This window comes from Acipenser ruthenus, chromosome 3 (assembly GCF_902713425.1).
Source record: "Acipenser ruthenus chromosome 3, fAciRut3.2 maternal haplotype, whole genome shotgun sequence".
Lineage (NCBI taxonomy): Eukaryota > Metazoa > Chordata > Actinopteri > Acipenseriformes > Acipenseridae > Acipenser > Acipenser ruthenus.
This window is the reverse complement of record NC_081191.1, coordinates 87,531,081-87,551,025: the sequence shown is the minus strand read 5'-3', so window position 1 is coordinate 87,551,025 and position 19,945 is coordinate 87,531,081. Positions and strand designations below refer to the sequence as shown.

Here is a 19,945-nt window from a genome sequence, read left to right as displayed (position 1 = left end):
GCAGTGTGGAAGGCAGTGGGTTTGATGAGCTCAGTGGATAGAGAAAGTGCAGGGCTGCAGTGTGGAAGGCAGTGGGTTTGAGGAGCTCAGTGGTTAGAGAAAGTGCTGGGCTGTAGTGTGGAAGGCAGTGGGTTTGAGGAGCTGTGGTTAGAGAAAGTGCAGGGCTGCAGTGTGGAAGGCAGTGGGTTTGAGGAGCTCAGTGGATAGAGAAAGTGCAGGGCTGCAGTGTGGAATGCAGTGAGTTTGAGGAGCTCAGTGGTTAGAGAAAGTGCTGGGCTGTAGTGTGGAAGGCAGTGGGTTTGAGGAGCTCAGTGGTTAGAGACAGTGCTGGGCTGTAGTGTGGAAGGCAGTGGGTTTGAGGAGCTCAGTGCTAAGTGCTGGGCTGCAGTATGGAAGGCAGTGGGTTAGAGTTCTGGGCTGAAATCCAAAAGCTGGTAAAAATCAGGTCAGGATGTTACATATTTTCAAAGCTTTTCTTCCATTTTAAAAATGTTGTTGCGTTCTAGTATTGTACAAGTAACTGGAGTTTTTTTTTTTTTTTTAGCTCTTTCAAAAAATGGGAGTTAATTAAAGACTGGAGTAAACGCTTTGAAAACAGGACCCATCAGGTTCTAAAATTAGAATTGTGTACTATAACATGGGCTTCTTTCAAAAAAGCACACCTGAGAGCGATGAAACAAATGGAAATGAGCTACAATGACCTGAAGAGCTGCGAAGGCTGTGAGCACAATGGCTTTACAGAATGAGTGCATTCACACTGCCGGTTTACTCCAGTCTTGAGCCCTGTTTGCAGGGGAGGTCCACTGTCTCCCAGTGGATTATCCTTCCTAATCACCGTACAGACTGTCAATATAATTCACACACCTCAAGGAGTGCAGCAGCACTGGTGATACCAATGTCTGACAATGTTACAGTGCTCTGCCTTTATAAAGCTAGGAGCCACAGTTACGTGAGTGTGCTACTTGTGTTCTGCAGTCTAACAAGAATGAAAGTGCTTGTGGAAAGTGATGACTTAATAAGCGGAGGGGTGTCTACTGTACTCAAATTCAAACTGCTAATCAATAGCCTATTCAAGTGGTTGTAGCTAACAAAATACTTACTATAGTCTTACTATATTGGTCTCCAGTGTCCAGTTTTGAAAGAAATAAATGTTTTATAAAACATTTTCATTTTAAAACACAGAGATGAAAATATGACTCATATTGCATAGGAGTTTGATCCATTCCTGGTTTTACTATGAGTTTAATAAGACACACCTGACCATGTTACCTATTTCCAACCCTGAAAACATGACAGCTGGTACTACACAAGGTGAAAGAAAGTTCTAAGTTGGCTTGCCTTGCCCTCCAGGACATCTGTTACACTTGCCCTAACCTTAACCCTATCCCGAAGTCAAAGAAAGTGCAAGATCTGCAACAGACATTTATTTTGCTCAGTGTTGTTCCAGTTGTTTTAAAATGAAAATACTTATTTGCTACATGTTACATTTTGATACCTCCTTGATACCCCTCTCTCTCTCTTCCCCCCCCCCCCCCCCGGCAGTGCACCTGTCACAGAAACCTCCCAAACTGATCGCTGCGGGAGAGACAGGCCTCCTTCCCCAATGTTAAAAATGCCTGGCAGACAGAAGCTTTTCACTGCAGCAAGCAATACGATTAACAACCCGCTCCCCCACACCGCCGCCAATTAATCCTTCCAAATGGAATCAATCCAATTACACCTGGAGATGTTAATCTGTCATTGCGTTGAGCTCTTCTGCCCTGCTGTCATAGAAAACATGCTAACCAGCCCTCCATGTCTGGTACCTACAGGTAAAGGGGTTGAATTATATTTTCTTAGCAGAATTAGTTCTTATAATAGAGGCTTCACTGTACTATATATGACCCTTGACTACTGCAATTCCCTCCTGGCCAGCCTCCCTGCTCCAGATCATCCAAAACTCTGCTGCTTGCCTTGTCTTTTCCCTTCCTCGTTTCTCCCATGCTACACCGCTGCTCCGCTCCCTGCACTGACTCCTTATCGCTGCTCGCATCCAATTCAAAACTTTTGTACTCGGCTATCGCTGTCTTGACCTTTCTGCTCCCTCCTATCTGCAGATTTCCCCTACACCCCCTCTCGCCCCCACTGCTCCTCCAACACAGACAGATTAGCTGTAACCCCCCTCCGCATCCCCGCTTCCAGAGCCCGCTCCTTCTCCACCCATGCCCCCTCAGTGGTGGAACAACCTACCCACGGATATCAGGACTGCTCAGTCCCTGACCACCTTCCGGTGCCTCCTCAAGACACACCTGTTCAGACAGCATCTGTAAAACTCACAACTCTCGACTATACTGGACTATATGGCTCCTAATTGTACCAGTGCTTGCATCAGCTTGTACTTGCATTTACAGTGCCTTGCGAAAGTATTCGGCCCCCTTGAACTTTGCGACCTTTTGCCACATTTCAGGCTTCAAACATAAAGATATGAAACTGTGATTTTTTGTGAAGAATCAACAACAAGTGGGACACAATCATGAAGTGGAACGAAATTTATTGGATATTTCAAACTTTTTTAACAAATAAAAAACTGAAAAATTGGGCGTGCAAAATTATTCAGCCCCCTTAAGTTTATACTATGTAGCGCCACCTTTTGCTGCGATTACAGCTGTAAGTCGCTTGGGGTATGTCTCTATCAGTTTTGCACATCGAGAGACTGAAATTTTTGCCCATTCCTCCTTGCAAAACAGCTCGAGCTCAGTGAGGTTGGATGGAGAGCATTTGTGAACAGCAGTTTTCAGTTCTTTCCACAGATTCTCGATTGGATTCAGGTCTGGACTTTGACTTGGCCATTCTAACACCTGGATATGTTTATTTGTGAACCATTCCATTGTAGATTTTGCTTTATGTTTTGGATCATTGTCTTGTTGGAAGACAAATCTCCGTCCCAGTCTCAGGTCTTTTGCAGACTCCATCAGGTTTTCTTCCAGAATGGTCCTGTATTTGGCTCCATCCATCTTCCCATCAATTTTAACCATCTTCCCTGTCCCTGCTGAAGAAAAGCAGGCCCAAACCATGATGCTGCCACCACCATGTTTGACAGTGGGGATGGTGTGTTCAGGGTGATGAGCTGTGTTGCTTTTACGCCAAACATAACGTTTTGCATTGTTGCCAAAAAGTTCGATTTTGGTTTCATCTGACCAGAGCACCTTCTTCCACATGTTTGGTGTGTCTCCCAGGTGGCTTGTGGCAAACTGTAAACGACACTTTTTATGGATATCTTTAAGAAATGGCTTTCTTCTTGCCACTCTTCCATAAAGGCCAGATTTGTGCAGTATACGACTGATTGTTGTCCTATGGACAGAGTCTCCCACCTCAGCTGTAGATCTCTGCAGTTCATCCAGAGTGATCATGGGCCTCTTGGCTGCATCTCTGATCAGTCTTCCCCTTGTATGAGCTGAAAGTTTAGAGGGACGGCCAGGTCTTGGTAGATTTGCAGTGGTCTGATACTCCTTCCATTTCAATATTATCGCTTGCACAGTGCTCCTTGGGATGTTTAAAGCTTGGGAAATCTTTTTGTATCCAAATCCGGCTTTAAACTTCTCCACAACAGTATCTCGGACCTGCCTGGTGTGTTCCTTGTTCTTCATGATGCTCTCTGCGCTTTAAACGGACCTCTGAGACTATCACAGTGCAGGTGCATTTATACGGAGACTTGATTACACACAGGTGGATTGTATTTATCATCATTAGTCATTTAGGTCAACATTGGATCATTCAGAGATCCTCACTGAACTTCTGGAGAGAGTTTGCTGCAATGAAAGTAAAGGGGCTGAATAATTTTGCACGCCCAATTTTTCAGTTTTTTATTTGTTAAAAAAGTTTGAAATATCCAATAAATTTCGTTCCACTTCATGATTGTGTCCCACTTGTTGTTGCTTCTTCACAAAAAATTACAGTTTTATATCTTTATGTTTGAAGCCTGAAATGTGGCAAAAGGTCGCAAAGTTCAAGGGGGCCGAATACTTTCGCAAGGCACTGTAACTGCTCCATAACTTGCTGTATTCTACTACTGCTCTTAATTATAACTACTTCCTGTATCTTGTATTTACCTTTACTCTTACAGGTATCCATATTCACATTTTTTGTAATTGCTCTTATTTGAAATCATTCTCATCCATTCATCGTACTTACTATGTGCTCATACTGGACTTTACTCGTATAAGCAAATATTTTTAAGTATAACTAACTAATCTAAGTTAACTGTTCTTAGTTGAAACCGCTCTTACATGTAATTTTTTACTGTAATCTCTATTTTTTGCTCTTCTTTGAATTTGATATTTTGCTACTGATTTTATTGTACTTTACAACTGCTCTTACCTGTACGGTGACATTCTGTAATGTGATACTTTATAACTGTAAGTCGCCCTGGATAAGGACATCTGCTAAGAAATGAATAATAATAATAATAATAATAATAATAATAATAATAATAATAATAATAATAATAATAAGTGTTGGTGTTCCAAAAGCATATTTCTTTGAAATATTTCACTGGTATAACCAGAATAACCAATGAGTGAGTAAAGGCATAAAAATGTCTGCCTTCATGTATTGATTATTTTTATGTTACCACTCAGAACCACTGTGTATCCTCTCTATCCCTGTATTAAATGTATACAATCACTCTTGTGTGTTATGTTGTAAAGTAGTTATAGGTTCAACAAAAAAATATTGGCACTGCATTAACAGTATTTCGTTAAGCTCCACGTTTGATCCAGCTCCGCCTGACCTGTTTTTACACCCCTCAGTGTGAACACGAGCTTCTTCTTGATGGGTTTGATAACCTTGCTGCTGTCGGGAATTCAAGCCGATCATCTGATATAATTAAAACTTTCGTTTAGGGAGAGAAACTCTGGAGCCATGCTCTACTATGCCATACGGACCATGACTAACTTCCTTTTGTTTTTTTACAATGAAAAGTTTTTAAAAGACTAAATACATGTAGACTTCAGTAGACCAAAACCCAGACTTGATTTAAATATGGAATATTGTGTTCACTCTGCCAGAACGTCATTTTGTTACATCAAAGTAACTGTGATCTCAAGATCTCATTCAAACAAATGATTTGTTCTTTTTTTTCTCCCAATTTAGAATAGCCAATTATTTTTTAATCTCAGCTCACCGCTACCACCCCTGCGCTGACTCGGGAGGGCGAAGACGAACACACACTGTCCTCCGAAGCGTGTGCCATCAGCCGACCGCTTTTTTTTCACACTGCAGGTTCACCATGCAGCCACCCAAGAGCTACAGCGTAGGAGGACAACACAGCTCTCGGGCAGCTTACAGGCAAGCCCGCAGGCGCCCGGCCAGACTACAGGGGTCGCTGGTGAGCGGTGAGCCGAGGACACCCTGACCGACCTAACCCTCCCTCCCCCTCGGCCAATTGTGCGCTGCCCCCTGGGAGCTCCCATCCACGGTCAGCTGTGGAATAGCCTGGACTCGAACTCGCGATGTCCAGACTATAGAGCGCATCCTGCACTCCACATGGAGCGCCTTTTTTTTGACTGTCATCTTAACCTTTTTGTGATGGTTCCAATTATTCCGAGAGGTTCATATTACAATTACTTCAAGTCTGTGTTAAGGTGATTTCACCGTGCCGTTAGATAACATATAAAGACATTTTGGCTGATCTAGCCTATGTTACATGCATTCATGTCTATGGCAGGCAACGACTGCAGAACTGCAGAGAAGTTTCTGAGCTCATTGTCGAAGCATCATAACACATCAAAGAATTACAAAAATAAAACACTGTTTGAGTAACTGATATAAGAACCACTAAGAATGATTGCAACCCTCATAAGAAAGGATACAAGTAAACAGAAGAAAAAAACTACAGGCACTTAACACTGTACAGGGTTTAATGCTCATGAGATTTGGGAACCTATTCACTGTACGTGTGACCAGCTACTCAAGGTGTTATACAAATAAGCAGCTACAGCAATAGATCCTCAAGTAAAGGACTGGGGACTGTTCATAAGACTATAAGAATATTTACGAACGAGGGTAGGCCATTCAGCCCATCAGTGCTCGTCCAGTTCCAAGTAGCTGGTTAATCTTTGTTAAGTCAGACTACACATTTTTCACTGGCTGACTCAGCTTTATAACATTCTAAAGCCTCAACAACACAACAATAACCCATTTCACACCCTCGCTATTTTCTGTGTGAAGAAGTGTCTCCTTTCCTCTGTCCTAAGTCTACCTCCATTTCATTTTCAGCTGTGTTTCCTCTGGTCCTGGTTTCTATGCTGTGCTTTGACTAGGGTTTGTCAACTCTTTTAAAGATTTTAATAACTTCAATCAAGTGCCCCACTAATTCTTCTATGGTTCTAGACTAAATTAATTAATTTCCCTCAGCCAAACTTCAGAGCTCTCTCCTTTAAGCTCTGGTAATAGTCTGGTTGCTCTTCGTCCTTTTGACAATGCAGTGACCAGTACTGAACACAGTGCGTTGTACTGCCTCATCGTAACCTCTTTTGGTTTGTTTCAGCTCCTCTTGTTCAGCTCCCTTCCCAGTATCCACAGTCACAATGGAGAGCACATTCCAGGGCTGTCCCACCCAGGCCAGTGATACATGGTTTGCAGTAACCTCCCTGCATTATTCCAGGAGACCTTAAAGAGTAAGCAGGGGGTTCCGAAAAATATAGAGTTATACATCCCCACGTGTTGCTATAAATGGTTAACATAATGTACCTGTAATTTTTCTTTTCATTGTTATCCTTAATGGTCGCTCTAGTTCACTTGGGTTTGAGATCTGTACTCTAAAATCACTGCAGGAAGAGCGATTAAAAAAAATAAAAAATTAAAAACACATAAGTGCTGTGGCTTTTCTGTTCTGTACCACGTCACAGATCATTATTGCTGTGTTACCTGTTTGACAATGTGGGGCATTAATCCTGACACCAGCAATGTATTAGAGCTGCCATTTTGAAAAGAGCTTTGAAACAGACTTTAAAATAATAGGTGTAAAAAGTTATCAGGATGTTAACAATGAAAAGACACATTACAGGTACGTAATTAAACAGTTGTAGCAACACGTGGGGATGTATAACACTATATTTTTTCAGAGCCCCCTACTTACTCTTTAACCACCATCAGTGCTGTCGCACAGGAGAGAAAACTCCCAAGCGCTCCTCCAGTATGTACTGTAGCAGGAGGGACCAGTCCAGTGCCTCAGTGCTATACTGTACACCAGTGCCGCTGGACTTGCAGGGTCAAAGGAGGGCTGTATTATTTAAACAGATCTCAATACTGCCTCCATTCAATTCTATAACAATACTGCTGCAGGGATGGAAATCAGACTCCTATAGCATAGCAGAGTTTCACCCATTCCATGTTTTAATATGGGCTTGATTAGCCCGAGTGTATAGCTAACAAGCTCAGGTGTGTCTTACTACACTCCTCATAGTAATGGATTAAACTGCTATGCAATGGAGTCTTATTGCCATCCCTCTGCTTGGGTTTCCCCTGTGGGTAATGCAAACACAGTGGGCAAACGACACAGCAAGTGACTGTGCAGTAGCTAACAAATGAGTTCCATAAATCTCAAAAGGCTGCGACAATGCCTCCATTTGTTACCACTGATGCATCATATTTTCCTAAACAACAGTCAATGCATCTTATGTCCTTAAAAAAAAAATCCAAACTAATATATATTTCGAGCTGCTGTACTGGGGACAGAGCAATCCCAACAGGTTTATAATCCTGGAAAATGGGAGGCATTAAAGGGAAATGAAAAGTGCAGCAAGTAGCCAGCTGTGAGATGGAAATTGCACAGCAATGGGTTCAAGCTATGCTGCCAAAGCAGCACTAGAACAGAAAGACACAGTCACCTCATGTTAATTCCATATGAAAACCCTACACCAGGCAGTCACACACAGGACTGCTTTTCACTGACAGGATCCTCTTTGGTTGGAAGACACTGATTTAGCAGTGTGTTGTCTTGTGTAATTATCAGTATTGTCCTACACACCATTAGCCCGCAAGGCAAGTTTCTTTTAACAGGGCCCTGGGGACTGTTCTTTTAGCTTCTCACTGTGTACATCAAATCTATGCAAATCTCTTGTGTTCTTTTTTTAATGAAATCAAGAAACACATTACTAACGAATCATTATCCATTACCTCCCCAAAGTCTCAAAATCCCAGTCATCTGTGAGAGTGCGTACTACAGGGAAACGTGTGATGTGCGACCTTCTCTAGATCACAGGCAGGCATCTGTCAGAGCTGACAGAAAGAGAGGCATGGGCAAATAATTTCATTTCCTCCTTGTCATGCATTATCATCAGTGAGAGAGACAGGAATAGATCCAGGTGACTGTACTGTAATCATGTCTTCTCAGTTTATGAAAGCACGGCAAGTTTAAAGGGTAGAAATGGGACTGAAACTTCAGTATGTCAAGGTGTCAGGCCAGTTCACTCCTATTACACTCTCAGCTTGTCGATCGACCACACTTTCCTCGGTTTGAAAAAATTAGGGACTACCAAGTAATTGAGATATGTCAATTAAACAACTCTGCATTAAACTTTCCTATCAGGTAAGCACAGGGGGAGAGAAATTGTCACCACCCCTTGTTTCATGTTAGTGCCTTACTTAATGGCTGACATGCTTTGCAGCAAGTAAGATGCTTTGAGCCAGAAAATATTGCTGAGATGAAATAATTATTGTTGAAGTTTATCTTACTTCTCTAAGCCTAACTGATAGATAATTCTATGTTTGTGTGTTATACTTGACAGTCTTTAGTACCTCTATTGCAGAGAATGACCAACACCCGGACACTGCTTTCCCATTGCTTTCTACAGAGGTCAGCCGTTCTGTTATCACTCAATAATGGGACAGCAAATATAATACGTGGCTGAGAAGATGACATGCTCACTAATTAATGACATCTGTTCAAAACCACTGCTTACTGATGAAATGCTTTACAGGGACGTTTGAACCCTGCTCTCAAAGTGAACTCTTTCAGTGGACTGCAATGATCATTTCAGTTAAAAAAACAAAACAAAACATTAAATAGTTGCAGTATCATAGTGATATTGGCATCACTGTGGCCTTTTCCTTGGTAGTAATGAAACTCCCTCGTTCAAATTCATTTATTGACTCCAGAATTCTATTATTACCTCACAACTCACAACAGCATGGCCATTATCCCTTAAATATGGCACTGTAGAATGTAAGAGTAGAAAGTAACAGTTCCTGGATTTGGTCAAACCTACCTTTTTGGCCCCGGTGAGAGCTGCTTTCTGTAACTTGCGGTAGCAGTACTTGGCGTAGGTGCTGATGGCAACCCCTGAAAGAAAAGCAGACACAAAGATGAGGAAGGGGAGGGAGATTCTTCGCTTACACTTCAGTTCAGTTCGGTTCAGTTCAGGTCAGCTGTCTTCAGACTACACAGATTTCACTGGCTGACTCAGATTTATAACATTCTAAAGCATACAGTACAATATACATTTTCACACACACACACTGTACTAAACAACAAGTACAATTTCTTCTACAATAGAGTGCACAAATATTTTACCCAAACGTTCAATTAAGTTCCCTCACTGCAGCATATCCCCACAGCAGCTCAGGAGAACTGAAGGTAGGCCACCTCAGATCCCACGACATTACAAGAAAGCTTACAGAAGGTGGGACAATCAAATTAGTCTCCTTCTCTTACCTTTAGTCTAACATATTTTAGGCAAAAAGCCCTTGCGGGGAAGTAACTAGAGTGTCATGCATCAATGATCTTTAGTTGAGAAAAAATTGCTATGAACCACGTTGAGCTCACACTTTTTAAAAACAAGTGTCAAGGACGTGATGAGAAATGGAAACCAAACACCGTGAATGTTACATGGGGGATTGTATTATTTAGTTTTGCACAGCCTATTTATTCTACCTTGAAAGGCAGTTCCACTACACAGGGAGTGTTGATATGATCAAAAGGCAGGCCTTTCAAAGTGCTGAAAAAGCATTTGACAGAGGACCTAATGTAATATGGCAGTAGGTTTCAGGATTCTGCCGGTCCTGGGATTTCATTGATAAGCCGTAGTCTGTGTCAGTTTCACAGGATCACAGAACACAAGTTCAGCACAACATCTAACAGAATACAAAATACTCTGCACACAAGCTCGGCAGGAAGGGGAACTTTCTTCAGCAAATAAGCAATTATATTACATAGATGAATATTCAAATAAAAACTCCTGCTTGAAATGTTTTTGGTGGCAAAAATGCCCATGTTTGCATTCATTCATATAATTTACACATGACTATCAAAAAGATGCAAAGAAAACGAATGCATAAATAAGGCACTTGCTTTATTTTTATAAAAAATTTACTATGTCATGCACTGAAAATACAAATCTGAGATTTGTAGCTGAGTGAGCAAGCATGTAAATGAGTGGAGCTGAAGTAAATGGGGTAAAATCAGGTGAAATATTACTGCTAATAAGACAAGTGAAAAATATCCAAAGCAGACATTTCATGAAAGTGGTGGCATGATGTTTTGTACAGCATGTAATGTTGCTGTGGATTACAAACGAAGAGAAAAGCAAGCTGTGACAAACATATTGAAAGAGCTTTACATGAACGGAAGATACAAGCCGTTGAATCTGCAGTAGGGAAAACAGCTACGCAAAAAACAGGAGTGAGCTGTTTTCTGTAAAGACAGAAGAACAAATGCATTGGTGAACAGAAATTTACCAACTTACAGAGGCTTTCTTTACAACATACCGTTTCAGAATCGTGAAAAATGCTGCCTGTAAGCATGGGCGTCTGCAGAAAGGTGCAAGGGGGGGCACTTGCCCCCCCCCGGAATATGAAATTACAAAAAAAAAACAATAGTTGTACAGTGTTTTTCAGGAAAATTAATAGACTGATCTTTAGATCTGTGTTGCATTTTTTAAAAATTTATATTTGGTTAAGTTTTCTTTTTTTTTTTTTTAATAATTTTTTGATAATTTTCTCGAGAGACACCCTCCCTCTCTTACGTGTTGAGACGAGTTATACACAGACACACACACGGACCTGGGCTTCTGGCTTTCAGTGCCAGCGCCCAGACTGAAAGGAAAGTTTGCTTCCAATGATTGGTTTTGGTGTACTATTTAAAAGCTCTTGTGTATGTTGAGGAGCTAAAACTACATTATTTGTTCTTGTTTTTTTCCAGCACCTTGCCTGTGAAATGTACAAAAATGACCGTAGCCTTATGCACAAATGACAGCTGAAATAAGTAACTTGCATTCTACTGTAATGAAGAGGGTTTAACTCTCATTCCTTTAATAAGTGATTAGAAGGGGGTTATTTTACTCCTGAGAGACTTATTTTTGCTGTTATATTATACTAATTATACTTTTGTTAAGCAGCCTGTTTCATTTTTTAAACAATATTCAAACATGAAAAGCCCATTTCAAACCAGCACTAAGCAATTATAAAATACAAGATATTGCCAGAGGGGATTAGTACATTACTTTGGTCACTTGTGTATCTTAATGATGGGGGAGGGGGAGAAAGGGCTCTGCTGGTTCCAAAGCTGAAATGCTTATTTTTTTTATGAAAGCTACACCACCAACGCTTCTTAAATCTTGTCTTATTGAACAATTTTGTAATACAGTATTGGTGTGATCAATTAGCTAGACAATAACCTTGTCATCTTCTTCAGCAACCTAGAGCTATACGGACAATGGGTTCACTCATACTGAGCAAGGCACTACTGTAGCGCAACAATTTATCAAAGCGGGTTATTCACTGAGGACAAATGGAGGACTCTACTTCTAAGTGTGAAGAAGGCAAGACCTGTAGTATACCAAGTTTACAAGAGTGCACCTGAGGTTCTAAGAATCCTATGGAGGTTGACAAAGGTAGCATGAATAAAACAGGCATGGCACAGAGCAGGAGAGGTCTTTATCCCCAAAGAAAACAAAATCTACAAGCATCGGCCAATGCCGGCCAAGTTCCCTGTTAAATGTGGAAGGTAAGATATTCTTCAGCATTGTGGCACAAAGGTTGTCAATTGGTATCCCAGGCTTTCTGGGACGCTTGCAGCATGTCAGTGTGATCTGGCAACAGAGTCATTCTGCATAGTAAGAGAAGGACCTTCATGTAACATTCCTGGATTTAGCTAATGCATATTTATATGGTCCAGTGCCATATAAGCTCCTCTGGGCTGCATTCGAGTTAGTGAAGTTGGAATCATGGCAGGTTGCACCATTTCTCCACTGGCCTTTACCATGGCAATAGAAGCAATTACTAGGGCCTCAAAATGGGTAGTGGGAGGAGAACGTCTGCCACCACTTAGAGCACACATGGACGACATGACCTCCATGACTACAACGGTAGCCTGCACCAATAGGTTACTTGGCAAACTAGCAGTATCTCCATCAGCAAAGGTAAAGTAGTGGATAAGGTGTTCTATATTGATGGTTAGGCCATTCCAAAAGTGTCAGAAAAGCCCCTAGAGTTGGGGGTGGTATGACAGGGATTTAAAGGACAGTCCGAGAGGGAGAGGTGAGACAGCAGGCAGTGCAAGGGCTGAAGACGATCGACAGTAGTGAACTACCAGGCAAGCTTAAAGTCTGGTGCTTCCAGTTTGGTCTTCTGTGGCCGCTGTGTATGAGGTTTCCCTGTCAACAGTAGAGAGACTGGAAGCCTTGATTAGTTCAAACATTAGAACATGGTTGTGAGTTCCACGATGCCTTAGCAGAGTAAGAGAGGTGATGAATGAAGTTAACGTCAATGAAAAGGAATGGATGGCTAAGGTAAGTAAACTGGACTGGGTTAGGTGGGGGGTGGAGGGGAGTGGTGCTGGGACACCAGCATCACTGTTGGGCCTTCCTGAGGTGTTGTAGGCTAGTCGACAAAACACAGGGGATGGGAGGTGCCCACCTGATGACCCCTGCGAAGTGCCCATTCCAGACGGTTGCCATGCTGAGGCGCTAGGGAGGCTGCACTTTGGTGGATCCCCAGAGCCAGCATTACACTTCAGCCATCAACACCGGGCCAACAGGAAATCAATTACCTAGAGGAAAAGCACTAAAGGCTCAAATGTTACAGCAAAGCTACTTCTTGGTTGGTTCACACAACTATTATCTAATTTTATTTTGGCGAAAGCCGAGTCCAATATTAGCATGAAGTAAATGACAGCTACCGTCACATAATAAAAATCTGGGGATGCACAGGAACCAAGGACTTCCATTATTTACTTCTCTGCCCTAGATTATTATTATTACAAATTGTGGGTGACTCTGAACGTACAGGTGTAAAAGGTTAGGTACAGGCTGCTATAGTCTGGCAACACCAGAGATTCTCCTCACAACTCTGCAAGTGAGAGAGAGAGTGCGCACCGCAATCCTGACCTGAACACCCCCTGCCATCCATCAGCTCTACAGACACGGGCAAATAAAAATGAAACACAGCTGCGTGCTGTAAAGACCCTGATCTGTTGATCTCCGCGACTGAAACGCTCATAAATACCCAGTGAGCAGCAGCCTGGGAGAGGTAATAAATCCATGGGCAGGGAGAGAGTGGGATCCTCCCTGGATTTCAGTGCCGGGACACAGCAGCGAATGCAGCACAGGCACTGCAACAGTCCAGGCAGATTCACTGGGGTAATTCCTACACATCATCACATCCATTTGGACCAGTCAGATCAGCTGCGAAAGTCGCTCTCCCAGAGTTTGGGCATTGTCCAGCTTAGCCCACTATTTCTCACTTGACTTAGTTTAAATAACAGCTAAGTAATGTAAGAAAAACAGTGAGCAACTGAAATGAGAAACACACTAGCATTCCCCCACACTAACACGCGGTCACCTCAAAACTGTGTTTTTTCTACATTTCACCAGCAGGTGGAGATCATTAGTTTATCCTAAGGTTGCAGACAGACCCATCTGCCCTGAGAGACAAGAAAAGGAATCAGAGGCACTCTGGAATGTTAGGCAATTAATCCTTGTGTGTCACTGTGACAGAGATCGAATGATTCTTGGTGTTAGATCTCCCTCCCAACCTGTGAGGGCATTGTATAAAAGGAACAGAGTACCCTTAACTAAATGGCACGACAATTTATTCCTTAGGGTAGGTGGAAGGCGGTCATTTAGAAAGGGGACAGAGCTATGGTACCCAAACTCAATGACTCGGACGGGAAACGGCGTGGCATCCGAGGATTGGAGGAGCGGATGCGCTCGTTAACCTAGGGATCATGAGCGAGGGTATAAATACGGGGGCGTAGTGTAAGTGATCTGTTCCTTGGTAAATGGTTAGTGTTTTAAACCTACAAGGAGACTGTGTTGCAGTATCGTGAACCATGAGTTTTGTCTTGTGTTTGTTAGTGTTTGTCAACTGTCGTCTGTTTTTTAATAGACTACCAGTAGCACGATCCGGAGCTGTAGCGAAAGCCAGCATAAACCCAGACATCACTTTCACCCCTGGATTTCACAGAGAATTGTAATACACCACTTGCACTTATTCACTATCACTAGGAACTGTGTTTGTGTTTTGTGTTTAGTGTTGGTGTGTAAAACTGGACTTTTGGTTATGGGTCAAACCCGGGGATTTACAAATACCGAGTGATACACGCCGCTGTATCACTCCAACATTATTATTTACATGTGTTTGCCATAAGGCTCTCGACATAGTTAATTAAATCAATAAACACCCCTGCACCTGGAAATCATTGTCTGTCTGTTTTGTATCCACTCTGCATTGCACGTACCTGTATTCACTCACCACTTTGCCACAGACACCCATGAATTACCCAGGACTTAAACACCCAATCACTATTCTAGAGGGAAAACTAGCAGAGACAAAGTTAAGTAAACACTAACTCAGCTTCTTACAGGTCTACATCATACCCATGAAACTGCACCTCAACAGGGTGTCTCTGGGGAACATACAGTACCTACTAAATCACATAAGAGAAATCAAACAATCATCGCTAAGGATTTGTTCCAGCTCATCTTCTCTTGTGTATGGATGTCATCCTGTGCACAGAACGCAGACACAGTTCTAAAGTAAAAAAATAAAATCAATTTTCACAAGATGGCACCTTTTATAACAATATGAGATCCACAACATATTAAACAGTACTCAAACCCAGCTGCTACGACTAATAGCTTTCTGTCCCCCAGCAGACAGGATCCTGAAAGCTACACACGACACGCAACCCTGCAGAACCTCCTCATTCCACTTATCCATTCAAACTAGGAATCTCATTATAAATCACACACAGTATTTTTTATGCTGTAACCTACAATTCATGTAACAGATGGCCTTGCACATTCTAGGATCATATACAGTGCCTATAGAAAGTCTACACCCCCTTTCAAAATTTTCACCTTTTGTTGCCTTATAGCCTGGAATTAAAATGCATTAAAATAGTTTTTTTTTAAATTTATCTACACATCCTACCCCACAACTTCCAAGTGAAAAAAATATTCTAGAAATTTGTAGAAAATTAATTACAAATAAAAACTGAAATAGCTTGGTTGGATAAGTGTCCACCCCCACTTGTAATAGCAATTCTAAATTAGCTCAGGTGTAAACAATCACCTTCAAAATCACACACCAAGTTGCCTCCACCTGTGTTAAATTGAGTGGCTGCCACCTGTGTTAAATTGTAGTGATTCACATGATTTCAGGATCAATTCAGCAGTTCCTGTAGGTTCCCTCTGCTGGGTAGTGCATTTCAAAGCAAAGACTCAACCATGAGCACCAAGGCGCTTTTAAAAGAACTCTGGGACAAAGTTGTTGAAAGGCACAGATCAGGGGATGGGTATAAAAAAATATCAAAGGCCTTGAATATCCTTTGGAGCACGGTCAAGATGATCATTAAGAAGTGGAAGGTGTATGGCACCACCAAGCGCCTGCCTAGATCAGGCCGTCCCTCCAAACTGGATGACCGAGCAAGAAGGAGTCTTTGCAAGAGCTACAGGAACTTTGCAAGAGCTACAGGCTTTTATGGCCAAGACTGGTCAAAGCGTGCATGTGACAACAATATCCCAAGCACTCCACAAATCTGGCCTGTATGGTAGGGTAGCAAGAAGGAAGCCATTACTCAAGAAAGCCCACCTTGAATCCCATTTGAAGTATGCAAAAAAACACTCAGGAGATTCTGTAGCCATGTGGCAGAAAGTGTTGTGGTCTGACGAAACTAAAATGGAACTTTTTGGCCTAAATGCAAAGCGTTATGTTTGGCGCAAACCCAACACAGTGCATCACCCAAAGAACACCATCCCTACTGTGAAGCATGGTGGTGGCAGCATCATGTTATGGGGATGTTTCTCATTGGCAGGGACTGATAGAAGGGAAAATGAATGGAGCAAAGTACAGAGAAGTCCTTGAGGAAAACCTGCTGCCCTCTGCAAGAAAGCTGAAACTAGGACGGAAGTTCACCTTTCAGCATGACAACAACCCAAAGCACGCAGCCAAAGCTACACTGGAGTGGCTAAGGAACAAAAAGGTAAACGTCCTTGAGTGGCCCAGTCAGAGCCCCGACCTAAATCAAATCGATAACTTGTGGCATGACTTGAAGATTACTGTCCATCAATGCTCCCCAAGGAACTTGACAGGACTTGAACAGTTTTGTAAAGAAGAATGGTCAAATATTGCCAAATCTAGGTGTGCAAAGTTGAGACCTATCCCAACAGACTCACAGCTGTAATTAACTCAGGGGGGTGGAGACTTATCCAATTATGATCTTTCAGTTTTGTATTAATATATAATTTTTTTCCCCAATAAAAACTTTTTTCCCCTTAACAGTATGGAGTATGGTGTGTAGATAAGCGGAAAAAAAATCCTCATTTAAATGCATGAAACTCTGAGGCACTGACACAACAAAATGTGAAAAAAGTTCAAGGGGCTGTAGACTTTCTATAGGCACTGTATTTATGATCTTATATGTATAATCTAAATTAAAATCCCAACAAATATTAAAATTAAAACAAGGACCGATAAAAGAACCAGCTTGTAAGACTAATCTTCAAATATTCAAAGCCTCTTTGAAAACGAGCAAGGGGCTGTATGAATGTATTCAATAAATAATTCATAAATGATCGACAAAAAAAAAAAAACACTACAAAACAGTAACTTGTCAGATAGCGCTTGAGGTTTGAATTGAACTACAGTAGTTCAATTTTATTTAAACATTGATGTGTTCCTGTTGCTGTCCACAGTGAGTAACAGCAGTTAGTAATAGAGCATTTAAAATAAAGATCTTAAGTGGCAGCAACCCATTAAAAGGCTAGTAGCTTCAAATTGAAATTCCTTATTTATGTATGCATTTATTTATTTATTTTCCTCTCCCCTTTGATTCTTTACGATGCTTGTAATCATCCATTACAATTACTCAAATTCTTAATTAATTAATTAATTTATTTATTTGCTCTCATCCAATTTCCGGAGCTGTTCTTCAGTTCTAGCCTGCAGTAAATTCATGTAATATAGACTAAAGAAACCTGGTACACGTCCAGCGGAGCTTATTTTTAATTGCTCAGTTATTCTCGGAGCACTCAGAAAATGATTTTCCCAAGTGTTGGTTTGCTAAGGCTGTCAGCGGTGCTAAACCCTTTTCTATGTACATCAAGCGTAATGAACCAGAGAACAGAATGGCTTGGGTGTGGGCTGGGGAACTGAATTTCAAAATCAAGACCATCATTAATACACCACTGAGCTCCTCAAACCTACTACCTTCCATACTGCAGCCCAGCACATTCTCTAACCACTGTGCTCCCAAACCTACTGCCTTCAACACTGCAGCCCAGCACTTTCTCTAACTCCTGAGCTACTGAAACCCACTGTCTTACACAGTGCAGGGTATCACTTTCTCTAACCACTAAGCTACTCAAGCTCACTACAGCAGCCCAGTGCTTTCTCCAACCCAAGCTACTCAAACCCACTGACTTCTCATTTTAATCCTACTACAATGTCTATACTACAGCCCAATGCTTTCTATAACCAGTGAGCTACTTAAAGCATGCTGAAGTGTGTTGATGTGAACTATTCATGGAAATGTAGTGGTTAGAGCTGAGGGACTGGGAGGGAGGGTGGGAATGTGGTCTAGTGGTTAGAGCTGAGGGACTGGGAGAGAGGGAGGGAGGAAGTGTGGTCTAGAGGTTAGAGCTGAGGGACTAGGAAGGAGGCTGTGTGGTCTAGTGGTTCGCGCTGAGGGACAGAGAGAGGGAGGCAATGTGGTCTAGTGGTTAGAGCTTATGGACTGGGGGAGGCAGTGTGGTCTAGTGGTTAGAGCTGAGAGACTGGGAGGGAGGGAGGGAGTGTGGTCTAGTGGTTAGAGCTGAGGGACTGGGAGGGAGGGAGGAAGTGTGGTCTAGAGATAAGAGCTTAGAGACTGGGAGGGAGGGAAGCAGTGTGGTCTAGAGGTTAGAGCTGGCACTGGGAGGGACGGAGGGAGGGAGGGAGGCAGTATGGTCTAGTGGTAAGAGCTGAGGGACTGAGAGGGAGGCAGTGTGGTCTAGTGGTTAGAGCTGAGCGACTGGTGGGAGGGAGGCAGTGTGGTCTAGTGGTTTGCGCTGAGGGACTGGGAGGCAGTGTGGTCTAGTGGTTAGAGTGCAGAGACTGAGGGAGGCAGTGGTTGAGTGGTTGGAGCTGAGGGAGATGGAAACTTTATAGTATTTGTTAATTATCACCCATTATCATAGGTTAAGGGGTTAATTGGAAGTAAATGGAACGCTGTCTAAAAAAAACTGTTTTGATTGTTTTGTACACTCTCTGAATCATTGTGCTCCCATTCTCTTATCCGCAGTAGAGGACAGAGGCAGCCTGGCAGAGCACAACCCCCGCGTAGGAGCGAGCACCTCGGGCAGATCCAGCAGCAGGCAAGCAAGCCATGTGCCTGCAACGGATGTTACATTTAGAAACTAATCTAGGCAGACAGGGCAGCGCACATCAGGGCTGGCCCTCCGGACAGAAAATGCTGAATCACTGGGATCCTTCAAGAACCAGCCTGACAATTTACTGACGTTCTTGTGCTCTTATGAAGTGCACCAGTGGTGTAGTGGTAAAAAAAATAAGTGGGTAAACTATCCTTTTGGTGTTCCAGGCCAGGCAGAGGCAAAGTAGGCACTAAGGGTGTGCAGTGATGCCCTTAGATTAAACTCAAGTCAGTTGTGGTGGTCACACAGAATTGTGGGTTAAAGGTTAATCTTTATAAATTCTGCCCATCATTAAATGCAGTCGCTTTATATAATTGGAATATGCCTTGGCTTTAACCTTGATATAGCCAAGATTTTCTTATCACAAGAGAGTAGGAGTGAATAAACGCTTTACTCTTTAAATGAAAAGTGGGTAAACGCCATATTCCCTAAATAAGAAGTGGGTAAACTCAGTTTACCCGGGTTTACCCACGACTTCACTACTGAGTTTACCCTTTAGAAGACCACGCTTTCCATATCCTTGGTTTAACCGCCACCCTGCAGACCAGCTTAGAGAAACTAATATAACCCCAAGTGAGTCTCAGCCTAGGAGCTGCAGAAAACTGCAATAACTCATTTCACGTAGATTCTTGCTATCCTTGATGAGCAGATAGAGAGATGAGCAGATAGAGAGACACCTGCATATACCCCCACAATTTTATGCTCCCAATAACTTCTGCTAAATAATGTTAATGTTAAAATGGAAATGTCACCTACAGTACAGACAAGACACCTCCATATATCCCTACTATCTGATACTCCCAATGACTTTTTCTAAATATAAATACAGATATATGGAAAAATGTGGCATACTGTACAGACGGCCAGATGTGCAAACAGACAGACAGACACATGCCCACATATATCCCCATTAACGTTTGCTAAATGATGTAAATGTCAAGTTTCATCACAATGTAACAAGCAGCTTTCCAGACATATGGAAAAATGCAAGTGTGGAATACAGTACAGCTGGGCGGGTGTGAAGCGACAGACAGACAAATAAACCAATATACATC

The 19,945-nt window shown here is 42.3% G+C and overlaps 1 protein-coding gene across 2 annotated transcripts in view; it reads right to left on the bottom strand.

Annotated features, from left to right (window-relative positions):
- LOC117435568 (rho GTPase-activating protein 39-like) overlaps positions 1 to 19,945 on the bottom strand; it is a 121,169-nt gene that overhangs the window by 10,418 nt on the left and 90,806 nt on the right. For both annotated transcript variants that reach the window (XM_034058864.3, XM_034058865.3), the window contains one exon: positions 9,249 to 9,322. In XM_034058864.3, coding sequence (XP_033914755.3) covers positions 9,249 to 9,322 — 74 coding nt within the window. The remainder of the gene's footprint in view (positions 1 to 9,248; positions 9,323 to 19,945) is intronic.